The 13,785-nt window shown below is 43.1% G+C and overlaps 1 protein-coding gene across 4 annotated transcripts in view; it reads right to left on the reverse strand.

Moving 5' to 3' along the window:
• Positions 1–13,785, reverse strand: part of MID2 (midline 2) — a 731,820-nt gene that overhangs the window by 31,932 nt on the left and 686,103 nt on the right. For all 4 annotated transcript variants that reach the window (XM_073639643.1, XM_073639642.1, XM_073639640.1 and 1 more), the window contains one exon: positions 5,581–5,788. In XM_073639643.1, coding sequence (XP_073495744.1) covers positions 5,581–5,788 — 208 coding nt within the window. The remainder of the gene's footprint in view (positions 1–5,580; positions 5,789–13,785) is intronic.

The raw sequence follows: 13,785 nt of genomic DNA on the forward strand, positions 1-13,785 counted from the left end.
ACCTTCCCTCAAACGATGACACTGACAAATGCAATTCATCCTGAGATACTGAAAAAAAACAAGCCTTTATACAACTACATTGGTGAAAAAATAATAAAATGATGGTTCCTGGAACAAGACAATAAAATAGTGACCGGTATCTAGGCTTCTCATAGTATGTAGCCTAGTTACATTGTATCTGGCTGAAGAAACATTTTTGTATTTTCAGTAAGCGTGCCATTTTCCTGACCGGGCACATACTCGGGTTTTATCAGACATGATCTTTTAACGTTGCTAATAGTATTTCTCATTTGGATATGCAAATCATTTTTGCCTAGTTTTTTCGTGATACATGTGGCTTAATTATCTAAGTCATTTTTACATCCCTATGTGGGAAAAATCTAAGAAAAATAGCAAATCTGTGTGTAGTTTTCAAATGTTTTCTTCTTCTTTTTTTTACAACCAAAAAAAACCCCACTAAAAACCATTTTAATTTGTGGCGTAGAAGGGAGGAGGGGAGAGGAAATGTAGAAGGCTTACCACGTTGTTGATTTCAAAACCATATGTCAGCCGCAATCCATCCTGAGGGTGCCGCACCCATTGGTGATCACAAGCAAATGAAGAAGAAAAAGGAAATCCACCGGCACATCCAACAGGAAATAATTAAAAATTGTCCTTTATTGAAGAAAAAACTAAAACATGCTAAAATGAAACCTCAGAAAACTGACGCGTTTCTGGTGTATACAACACCCTTATTCATAGGACAACTGAGGCAACATGTAACAGACCAGACTTTATACCAAACTTGCAATAAATGAGCAAAAACAGAAGGTGGAGCTCAAATCAGTGCTGCAGAGGAAGTTGCAAACAATACAGGTGACGAGCATAAGATAATAAATGTAGTGCAATGAATGATAAATAATTCATAAAGCATACCCAACATGGCAATAATATTCCGAATGGACAAATATAAATGCAATAATAATTCACATAATGGCAACTAATGGAAGCCGCAATTCAACAGTCAGTGTCACACAGGATGAAATCAGATACGCAGCCAGTAACACAAAGAATGGAATCAGGTACAAAAATCGACAAACAGCATTACACAGCGTAGCAAGCAGTGTCTCAACATCACTATTAAAAAAGCAGTATAAAAAAAAAAGGAAAAAATTGTCACAATAACTAATAAATAAAAAATAGGTCATTTTTGAAATTCATGCCCAGGGGATATTTAGTGTCCAGGGTCAATATCCAGTGGGCTTCTCTTGTAGCTAATTGTTTCTGCCAGCTGCCCCCCCCCCCTTCCCCTGAATGGAATGATCAACTTTTTCAATCCCAAAAAAAAAAAAAAAACAGGACAGGTCTCCTCTATGTAATATTCTAAAATGTTTAGTTTCCCCAGAATAACCAGAGTTACCACTGCTGATGTTACCAATCCGCTCAGCTATCCTTTTTTTGGGTTTACGTGTGGTGTAACCTACATATTGTAAATTGCAGATTTTGCAATGTATGCAGTAGATTACATGACTGGTTTCACAATTAATAAATGTTTTGATAGAATATGACGCACCCTCAGAGGAACTGAAAGTGTTTCTTATTATCCGCATACTGACATACATTGCATCTGCTCAATGCACATTTGTAAAAACCTGTAGCTGAAAGCTAAAATGAGGGGGATTTTACATTGCGTGTCAGGCTGGGCGATAGCATATCCCCAAGTGATCGGCCTCTTTTAGCTACCACCTGACAACCACCATCTAGAATTGTACAATAGCATATCCCCAAGTGATCGGCCTCTTTTAGCTACCACCTGACAACCACCATCTAGAATTGTACAATAGCATATCCCCAAGTGATCGGCCTCTTTTAGCTACCACCTGACAACCACCATCTAGAATTGTACAATAGCATATCCCCAAGTGATCGGCCTCTTTTAGCTACCACCTGACAACCACCATCTAGAATTGTACAATAGCATATCCACAAGTGATCGGCCTCTTTTAGCTACCACCTGACAACCACCATCTAGAATTGTACAATAGCATATCCACAAGTGATCGGCCTCTTTTAGCTACCACCTGACAACCACCATCTAGAATTGTACAATAGCATATCCCCAAGTGATCGGCCTCTTTTAGCTACCACCTGACAACCACCATCTAGAATTGTACAATAGCATATCCCCAAGTGATCGGCCTCTTTTAGCTACCACCTGACAACCACCATCTAGAATTGTACAATAGCATATCCCCAAGTGATCGGCCTCTTTTAGCTACCACCTGACAACCACCATCTAGAATTGTACAATAGCATATCCCCAAGTGATCGGCCTCTTTTAGCTACCACCTGACAACCACCATCTAGAATTGTGCGAAGGTGGCGGTTGTCTTGATTTACCACTGGTAAATATTTCTGGATAATGCCCGTAATAGTATGAAACTGATTGCTGAAGGCAGTGGAAAAAACAATGGTGGGGGGAGAAGCCGACTTTAGTATTTTCCCTGTACCATATAAAAAATTATCACGTTAAATATTTCAAAAATGACCTATTTTTTATTTACTATTGATTGTGATAATTTTTTCCTTTTTTTTCCTTTTTTTTTTTTTGATACTGCTTGCTTAATAGTGATGTTGAGACACTGCTTGCTACGCTGTGTAATGCCATTTGTCAATTTTTGCACCTGATTCCATTCTTTGTGTTACTGGCTGCCCGGCTGCGTATCTGATTTCATCCTGTGTGACACTGACTGTTGAATTGCGGATTCCATTAGTTGCCATTATGTGAATTATTATTGCAATTATATTTGTCCATTCAGAATATTATTGCCATGTTGGGTATGCTTTATGAATTATTTATTATTCATTGCACTACATTTATTATCTTATGCTCGCCACCTGTATTGTTTGCAACTTCCTCTGCAGCACTGATTTGAGCTCCACCTATCGTTTTTACTTATTTATTGCAAATTTGGTGTAAAGTCTGGTCTGTTACATGTTGCCTCAGTCGTCCTATGAATAACAGTGTTGTATACACCAGAAACGCGTCAGGTTTCTGAGGTTTCATTTTAGCATGTTTTAGTTTTATCTTCAATAAAGAACAATTTTTAATTATTTCCTGTTGGATGTGCCGGTGGATTTCCCTTTTCTTTTTCATTTTAATTTGGGATCTTCTTTCCGTAGAATTTTTTTTTATATGGTAAACACATTTTTTTGTTATGGAAACTGGACTAGAACCAACGATTTGGACTGGTAGTGTTTGTTCATTTTTGAGTTGTTTTATTCATTTATTTATTTTTTCTTGCTTTTTTTATTTGATTATTTTCACTTATTTCATATACTATGTCTTCCATAAGGTCTTAAAAGAAGTTTGAGAGGCATTTTAACATATTAATATATTCATTTATTGTAGATTTCCTCTGTAATTGAGACTTGTACATTAGCCCCTGATACATGGCAAATTCAGTCTCCTGCCTGATTAGCAGAGATGACTGGGTTACAACAGACCAGCAGCTTCTTTTCCCTCCCTACAACTTGCGATCACATGATCACAGGGTCCAGAGCAGGAAGCAATGTCAGTGCTCTCTAATCTGTATACACAGTGCATGTTCAGGGTTGTAGACAGTGATTAAGAAGGCACATATGGCAATAAACCATCTCTGCCTTCTCTATGGTCCTATGTCTGACAGCCGTCTCTTCGCAATCACAGCTGCACGATTTTGTGCAAGTAGCTTACTCTGCATTTCTAGAATGTCAGCGGAGAATAAAGATCACACTGCCCAGGACATTAAATCTATGGATGGTCAAGGAATTTACAAACACAATAACATTTTCGGCTTTATGTGACAAAGACATCTTGAAAACCTTCCATGAAAACAGAAGGGGCATGAAAGCTTCCTTCCTACATGTCATATCCTAGTTGAACAAGGTATAGGGAGTTGTTTTGGTCACTTTGGGATTAAAACATATCTGACACCTGGTTCCGCCATATCATCTGCTTACATTATTAATTTGATCTCTTGTTTGGTGAGGCTAGGATACTTACTTTGAGAATGTCAAAATGATTGCATAATCCTGATATTAACATGGTCATGTTTTGAGTGCAGCGCTAGCCATGTTAAAATGGTCATTTTGAAGTCATTTTTGAAAACTTTTAAAAGGGATTACACAGGCACTCTGATATACTTTAGCTTTCCAGAAAAAGTAGACCTTCCTCATCACTCCCAAGGGATCTATTTAATAATGCATACAGTTGGCATTGAGGAATACGGTGGCACGTGCCCTGCAAACAAAAGTGTGAAACACTTAACTGTATCAGTATTTAATCTATTGGAATTAAGAAGCCATGTATTATAAAGTTTATCTACACTTTTAGCAGACTGTTCAGAATAAGCTGTAAAGTACAATAGGAATATCGCTATTTCTCGCCATTGTATTAGTTGAATCCTGCGTTTTTTTAGTAGTTTAACCCTCTCCTATCTGTAGTCTGGAGGCTGCAGCAGTTTCTCTGCTTTTGGTTCCCTCCAGCTTCTCTCCCTTCTCATCTCTATAGAGCTCTATTGGTGGCTGATGTAATGTGATCCCTCACTGAATGCAGGTTTGTAGATAGATTTGAGCAGTTTTTAAGAGCAAATGATCAGAAAGGGAAGAAAAGAAGAGACTTGTACTACTGATTTATAAAAAAGGTGAACTTACTCTTTAAATACATAGCAACAATAGTTTCATAGGAAGAGCCCTAACATCTTGCTATGGGAGAGAAAAACCAGGTAAGAGTACCTAATACTAATGTTCTTATATGAGAAGGAGCTGATACCAAAGAGCAATAGCTTAGGCTGCTCATCTTCTTCAGCTGTGCAGGAGGTCTCTGGTACATTCACCCACCTGACAGGCAATTGGTTACGCCAAAAATGGAGAAGATGCGTTCGTAAATATCTGCTGTGCATCCAAAAGCAGGAATGAATGGCAGTGATAAAATGGCAAACAATCATTTAGTAAAATCTCAAAAGACTTTCACTTAATAGGGTTTAAAACAGTTAAAAATTTCTAACATAAAACTTATGCAAATTGCCTCTTCAGAAAGTAGGATGACTGGAACTCTAGCGGCAAATATTAGAAGTAGCAATTCTAAAAGTCAATATTGCCCCTTTAACGAGCTTTACCACGCATCACTAGACTTCTAGCCCTCTTCCTCTCTGAAGAGGTAATTTGCATATTTAACTTCCAAGTGGAGCATGGCATAGCCTATAAGTCTCCTCACACTGGCATGTTGCTCTCCACAAGGAGAGATGTTATCCCTTAGATCCCTAACATAAAACTTACAAAGTTGAGTCCAATACTCCAGGAGCCTATAAACGGATGTTTCTTCAGTAGGTAGGAGATGCCTCCCGACACTTTTAAGTTGGCTTTTGGAAAGCAAACTACAGCTTTTAGACACACAGCAATTCACAATATATATAGTGATACATTGTATCCACTTTTGGTCTAAACACTTCACTGTGTTTCTGAATCCTTAGGTGTCAGGTGTCCTAGATAAGTCATATAAAATATATAAAAATATATAAGAAAGCTGGACATTCTCATTGTACAACTTCACCGACTTACCAAGTAGAATTTCCTATTGCTACTTCCCAGTAATGACATCCACTGTCAATAAAGACATTGCCTGTTGCCCCATAGCATCCTGTTCCACTGAAGCGCTCCGGCGTGTGACTCTTCTTCAGGGAACTTTCTTCTTTTTCCATCTGCATTCCATCATTGGTTATTTTTAACTTCTTATGTGCAAATTTAGGGTCAAGTTTAAATGGCTGACCTATAGATATAAGTAGACAATATAAGATATTAAATGGCAAACATAATAAACCAATCTAAGTCATAAATACAAAACAGGTCTCAAGACAACACTGAAAAATACCCAAATATTACAGTCTGGTAATGATACTTGTCATCTCTGCCAATATGTCCAGGAGGTTCCAAGAATAAAGAGACTTCCCGGTAGAGAAGCCTACTAATAGCTTCTGAAAAGTGTCTGACCACCCTAAACTGTATTTCTGGGATGTTAGCCCTAATATCCCGAGGAACTCTCAGGGGCAGATACAGGTAAGGTGCAGCTTGCTGAAAAAGGGGATGTTTCCTCAAGTAAGCATTCGGCAGCCGCAGTTCCGCTCTTCTCGGGGAAAATTGTTTTGAAAAGTTGACAAGTACCTATTAATTTGCACATTGCCATCTTTGCCATATTGGCTATAATTTAAAGTTTCACTTCATTTATTTTGGAAAGTGAGTTTACAGAATAAGCTGTCATTTGTGTATAAAAGAAATACCACTATATTGTGCCTTATATGACTTGTATCTTGCATTTTTTAGTTTATCCCTCGGCTGGCTTTAGTCACCAGAGGCTGCAGCAGTTTCTCTGTGTGTCGCTCTGTTTCTGTTTCTCTCAAGCTTTTCCCCCCTATACCTCTTTATAGACTTTTATAGATGTCAGGTGTAATTTGGTCCCTCACTGAAAATGGATCTGTAGACAGATTTGAGCAAATTCTGAGTGTGAATGATCAGAGCAGGGAAAAAAGAGGGAATTGGTGTAAAATGAGGTGCTTTCTGCACTCACTGTAGATTTATATTCACTTGTACTGTTGACTTATAAAAACAAAGTGTACTCTGAATATATAGCACAAATAGTTAAATAGGAAAAGACCCAATATGTGATCTTAATCTTGCATTTTTATTTATTATAATTTGTGATGCTGAGTCACTTCTCATGGACAAGTGTGAGTCAGGGAAATCAAGGAGTCTCAGGATAAGATCCAGGAGGGTATGTCATAAACAGAGTGAAGAGACAAAGGCGTAGTCTGATCACAGTTCAGGGTTAGAAATCCAAGGTTAGAGTGCGTCAAGGCAAAAGGGGTAATACAAACATGTAGTCAAAAGGCAAATCCAAGGTCCGGCAACAAAAGATCAGAAAGTCTGAGTTCAGAGCACAAAGAAAACATACCGCTGAGCTGAAAGCTAAGACTGACAGAGGTATGGCACTGACATCTTATCTAAATAGCTGGGTAATCACAAAGAACAGGGAACACCTGAGGAAACTCACCACCTCCCAGTCTTAGATTGGACAGCTGAGCTGTCAATAAAAATACTGACAGCTCAGCACGTCCCTGCACTAGACTGGATGACTGAGCTGCCAATCAAAATACTGACCGCTCAGCATGACCCTGATTCCATAGGGCAGCAATACTGTCATTAACTGTGTCCAAGACACACTGAGCAGAGGAATGGTGACATTATTATTTCATTAACCTCTTAACTCTAAATAGCATACATTTGTCATGAGCACTTGTTAAGGTGGTTGTCTGGTACTTTTATATTAATAGCTAATCCTTAGTATAGGTCATCAATATCAGATCTGTGGGGGTGCGACAACCAGCACCCTTGCCGATCAGCTGTTGCCAGTCAGTGTTGGCAGGGGCCAGATGTGATCAGATGCAAAGTTGCACAGCGGAGCTTCTTCAACTACATAAAGAGCAAAGTGGGGTACTGTAGAGCTACTCCTATTCATTCGTATATGAGCAGAAGTACAGTATCTGTCTATGGTCACTTTGCAGTTGACAGAACTGTGCTGTGCAGCTCAGACACTGAGCACATCTGGCCACTACTGGCCCCCCGGGACAGCTGATCGGCGAAGGTGCTGGTTGTCGCATCCACACAGATTTGATACTGATGACATATCCTAAGGATATAAAAGTACTGGACAACCTCTTTAATTAGTGACCAATGATGGATATGTATGTCATAGTGATGGCACAGGCACTGCTTCTATACGTGCAATCAGCATTAAGAGACCTGCTGTAATTTCTAGGATTGGTGTTTTCACCAATCTGGCAGTTTAACCTCAAAAATTCTGCTGTCAATGGTGACCGTGGCACAAGAGGAGGCTATTGAAGAAATGTACCTATCGGTCAGCCCACCACCCCTCACCCACCCTTCTGCACCAACACCAAATGCCGATAGGTTATTATTAGTGTTGAGCGAGCATGATCGACACTGCTCGGTACTCGCCCGAGCATCACGCTACTCAGGATGTTCGGCGAGCACCGAGCATTTCCGGGTTACTCGGGTGGGAGCTCGGGTCTCCGCCCTGCATGTTTGGCGCTCTTTACAAAGCCAATGAACATGCAGGGATTGCCAGCCAGTCACTGTAATGCCGCAGCCATGTTGGTTGTGGGCATTACAGTGATTGGCAGGCCGCACAGCGTCACCTCGAGTATTTAAAACCGGGCGCCGCCATCTTGGACACAGACGACTGGGATCAGACAGTATAGGGACAGCGCTGCTGATTTAGGGAGAGATATATATTGCTAAATAGTTAGTGTAGGGTCTGTAAAGGCTGCCAGAGAAACAGAAGTGTGGTTTTGCAGTTCCACGGTTCAAGCCTCTGTATTATCCACTTTTGGGCCATTTGTATCTAAAAAAAAACAGTTTGAGTGTGTCGCTCACTGTTCAGCCGCAAATATATATATTTAAAAAAGTCTGGTATACACCAGTAAATTATAACTGTGGTTTTGCTGTTCCACGGTAAAAAATCTCTATTATCCAGCTTTTGGCATTTTTTGCCATAAAGAAAAACAGTAATAGTGTCTCCTGATTGTTCAGACACAAATATATCTGTTGAAAATAGTCTGGTGAAGGCCAGAGAAATAGAAGTGTGGTTTTGCAGTTCCACGGTTCAAACCTCTGTATTATCCACTTTTGGGCCATTTTTACCTAAAAAAAAACAGTTTGAGTGTGTCGCTCACTGTTCAGCCGCAAACATATATATTTAAAATTATCTGGTATACCCCAGTAAACAATAACTGTGGTTTTGCCATTCCACGGTAAAAAATCTCTATTATTCAGCTTTTGGTATTTTTTCCGTAAAGAAAAACAGTAATAGTTTCTCCCTGATTGTTTAAAAGAGTCGGGTGTAGGCCAGAGAAATAGAACTGTTGTTTTCCTCTTCCACGGTTCTAATCTACTCTTTATTACCCTTTTTCCATTGATAGTGTGAGTGTAAGCTATTTTACTTCCTTTACAATGGGCTAGGCGCATGGCAAGGGACGTGGAAGTGGATGTTCTGGTGATGGTGCGTGCAGAGGACGGGGCCGTGGCCAAGGTGAAAATGTACCACAACCAACAGCCACATCTTCTCGCTCCCACTTCTTGACCGAATTACTAGGGAAGCACAGAACAACACCAGTATTGCGAACTGATCAGTGTGAACAGGTTATTAATTGGATAGCAGATAATACTTCCAGTTACCTGGGCACCACCACCTCCGGTCTGTCTTCCACACGGTCAACTCTTAGTAGCCGTGAGTCTCGACCGAATACTCCTCCTCACCCTGATGCTCCTTCCTCCCACCATGCCGAGTATCATCAGACAGCAACTGATCCCACACTTGGACACTCTGAAGAGCTGTTTACTGGTCCATTTCCAGATTTGTGCCCCTCGCCTGCTCCGCTTGAAGTGGTGGAAGAGGAGATCCCATGTAGCAATGCCCAAATATTTGAACAGCCACGGCCACAGGAAGTCGACGCTGGCAATTTGTCACAAGAGGTGGACGATGATGAGACACATTTGCCAGGAAGTGAGGAGGAGGATCGTGGTGCGCAAGTAGAAGAGGAGGAGGTGATGGGTGATCAAGTAACTGATCCAGAGCAAGGCCAGCAGCACACAGGGTGAGGGAGGCAGAGTACCCCAACAGGCAGGAAGAAGCAGTGTGGTGGCCGCACACAGAAGGCAGGCAACAGTTCCCCGTAACACCAACACGAGGGACGTTGCCAGTACAACCTGTAGGTCTTCCAGAGTCTGGAATTATTTTAAAGACTCTGCTGATAACCCCAAAAAGGCCATTTGTACCACCTGCCATGCCATTATCAGCAGGGGTGAAAAAACTACCAGCCTGACCACCACCAGCATGATCAGGCACATGGCAGCAAAGCACCCGACTTTGTGGGGTGAACCCCAGGGTCCACGACCAGTGTCAGCGGGTGTCACCACTGCTTCTTCTGCTGTTGTGCAAGCAATAGAACCCCCTGTTGTGTGTGCAAGGCAATCCCCTGTCCATACTGCATGCAAAGATGCCCCCTTCTCTCAGTCTTCACTTGTTATGGCAGTTTCTCAAGAAACAGCATCAACGTCCACGTCCACGTCCCACCGCAGCGTTCAATTGTCCATATCCCAGACCTTTGAACGAAAGCGGAAATTCGCAGTCAACGCCCCACAGGCCACAGTCCTAAATTCGCACATTTCACGACTGCTTGCGTTGGAAATGCTGCCTTTTAGGCTGGTGGAGACGGAATCCTTCCGCAACCTTATGGCGGTGGCCGTCCCTCGGTACTCGGTCCCCAGCCGACACTATTTTACCCGGTGTGCCATCCCCGCACTACACAAGCACGTGTCCCAAAACATCTGCTGTGCTCTCGACAAAGCAGTTACTGGGAGAGTCCACCTGACAACGGACACGTGGATAAGTGCTTGTGGCCAGGGACGGTACATCTCCCTGACGGCACACTGGGTAAACATAATGGAAGCCGGGACCCAGTCGGACCTTGGGATGGAACACATCCTCCCCACACCGAGGATTGCGGGCCCTATGTCAGTTATAGTTGCCCCCACAGTGTACAGCTCCTGCGCATCATCCTCCTCCTCCTCCTCATGTTCAGCCTCCATCTCAGATATCACCACATCAGTTACAAGCTGGAAGCACTGCAGTACTGCCTCCGCAACAGGCTGTGCTGAAACTCATAAGCTTAGGTGAGAAACCTCACACTGCTTGTGAGTTGTGGACAGCTGTGAAAGAGCAGGCAGATCTGTGGCTGAGACCACTGAACCTACATCCAGGCATGGTCGTGTGTGACAATGGCCATAACCTGGTGGCGGCTCTGAGGCGAGGCGAGATCACACACGTACCATGCCTGGCTCATGTGCTTAACCTCGTGGTTCAGCGGTTTCTTAAATCGTACCCCGAGTTGCCAGATCTGCTTGTCAAAGTACGCCGCTTGTCAACTCATTTTCACAAGTCGGCTACAGCTTCCGCCGCCCTTGCTGTGTTGCAGCAGCGTTTGCAGCTTCCGTCACACCAATTGGTGTGTGATGTCCCCACACGTTGGAACTCTACCCTCCACATGTTGCAAAGGATTTGTGAGCAGAAGAAAGCAGTTGTGGAGTAACAGCTGCAACAAGGCCGTCGATATTCAGGTCAGACTCCACACATAAGACCTCAGGAGTGGACCTGAATGTCTGACATATGTACCATCTTGACAAACTTTGAGGAGTCCACCAAGATGGTGAGTGGCGATGATGCCATCATTAGCATCAGCATTCCACTTGTCTGTCTTTTGCAACGCTCTCTGCAGAGAATTAAAAAGGACACATTGCAGCCAGAGTATGATGAGATGGATCAAGTAGCCGTAGCGGGCGATTACACACAGCCCAGCCTCATCTCATACCAACGTGCATTGGGGGACAATGAGGGAGAGGAGGAGGAGGAAGAACAGGAGCTTGTATCATGCGCTGTAGACGGTAGTATCTGTACAACTGTCATACCGTCGGTTCAGCGTGGGTGGCCTGAGGACAGGGGGGAGGAGGAGGAGGAGGAGAGCATGGTCAGTCGTCAACTTGGTGAGGACATGGAAGTCTTGCCTGTTACCAGTCTGGCACGCATGGCTGACTTTATGTTACGCTGCCTTAACCATGACCCTTGCATTGTCAAAATGTTGGGTGACAGTCATTACTGGTTGGTGACACTTTTAGACCCCCGCTACAAGGAGAACTTTCACTCTCTTATTCCTGAGGTGGAGAGGTCTACAAAAATGGGGCAGTACCAGAAGGCCCTTGCTGCAGAACTCTTAAAAAAATTCCCATCTGAACACGCTAGCGGCAGAGGTCATAGTTCGTTGCCCAACCAAGGCGTACATGCGAGAGAGACGGAACTCCAATCCAGCATAGGCAGTGGAATACTGTCAACGTTCTGGGACAGTTCTCTCAGACCCTCCCTTCGGACAGACCCTAAGGCGCGGGGTACTCTCACAAGGAGTGGAAAGTTTCAAAAGATGGTGAGGGAGTACCTTGCCGACCATACCAGCGTCCTCCGTGATTCCTCTGTGCCTTTTAATTATTGGTTATCCAATTGGACACTTGGAATGAACTCGCTCTGTACGCTTTGGAGGTCCTGGCCTGCCCTGCCGCTAGCGTGTTATCGGAGCGTGTTTTTATTGCCGCTGGGGGTATTATAACTGATAAGCGCACTCGCCTGTCAACTGACAATGCTGACAAGCTGACCCTTATCAAAATGAACAAGGGCTGGATTGGGCCAGATTTCTCATCACCACCAAATGACAGCAGAGTAACATAAAGTCAAACCCACTGTGTTATTTCGGGAGGTGTATTCACATGCACCGCTTCACACCCACACATGGGTATACGCTTCCTCATTTTGGCTATTTTATGTTCTTCTCCTTATCCTCAGCCTCCACCACCACTATACCACCAGGGTGACCGTGGTACGTGTTGCCATTATTGAAAGTTACTCCATACTTATGTTTGTCAGCTTTTGCTTGGAAGGCATAAGCAAAGACTGTGGGAGACCCACTCCCCAATAATGGGAATAATATTTTTAAGATGCTGTACTGTATGGCTCTTGTAAGGGGCATTAAAACCGTCTTGTTAAGCAACTGCGACCTCCACCACTTTTCAAAGGGGCATTAAAACCATCTTGTTAAGCTACTGTGACCTCCACCACTTTTTCAAGGGGCATTAAAACCGTCTTGTTAAGCTACTGCGACCTCCACCACTTTTCCAAGGGGCATTAAAACCGTCTTGCTAAGCTACTGTGACTTCCACCACTTTTCCAAGGGGCATTAACACTGTCTTGTTAAGCTACTGTGACCTCCACAACTTTTCCAAGGGGCATTAAAACCGTCTTGTTAAGCTACTGTGACCTCCACCACATTTCCAAGGGGCATTAAAACCGTCTAGTTAAGCTACTGCGACCTCCATGTCTCTTCCGTGGGGCATTAAAACCGTCTTGTTAAGCTACTGTGACCTCCACGTTTCTTCCAAGGGGCATTAAAACCGTCTTGTTAAGCTACTGTGACCTCCACGTCTCTTTCAAGGGGCATTAAAACCGTCTTGTTAAGCTACTGTGACCTTCACGTCTCTTTCAAGGGGCATTGATATTGTCTTTTTATTCCACTGCGACCTCCACCACACTTACAAGGGGCATTAAAACCGTCTTGTTAAGCTACTGTGACCTCCACGTCTCTTCCAGGGGGCATTGATATTGTCTTTTTATTCCACTGCGACCTCCACCACTATTCCAAGGGGTATTAAAACCATCTTGTTAAGCTACTGTGACCTCCATGTCTCTTCCAGGGGGCATTGATATTGTCTTTTTATTCCACTGCAACCTCCACCACTCTTCCAAGGGGCATTAAAACCGTCTTGTTAAGCTACTGTGACCTCCACGTCGTTTTCAAGGGGCATTAAAACCGTCTTGTTAAGCTACTGTGACCTCCACGTCTCTTTCAAGGGGAATTGATATTGTCTTTTTATTCCACTGCGACCTCCACCACTCTTCCAAGGGGCATTAAAACCGTCTTGTTAAGCTATTGTGACTTCCATGTCTCTTTCAAGGGGCATTAAAACCGTCTTGTTAAGCTACTGTGAACTCCACGTCTCATTCATGGGGCATTGATATAGTCTTTTTATTCCACTTCGACCTCCTCCACTTTTCCAAGGGGCATTAAAACCATCTTGTTAAGCTACTGTGCC

Source organism: Phyllobates terribilis, unplaced genomic scaffold (assembly GCF_046119375.1).
Source record: "Phyllobates terribilis strain yellow unplaced genomic scaffold, ASM4611937v1 Scaffold_7__3_contigs__length_470593459, whole genome shotgun sequence".
NCBI classification, from domain to species: Eukaryota; Metazoa; Chordata; class Amphibia; order Anura; family Dendrobatidae; genus Phyllobates; species Phyllobates terribilis.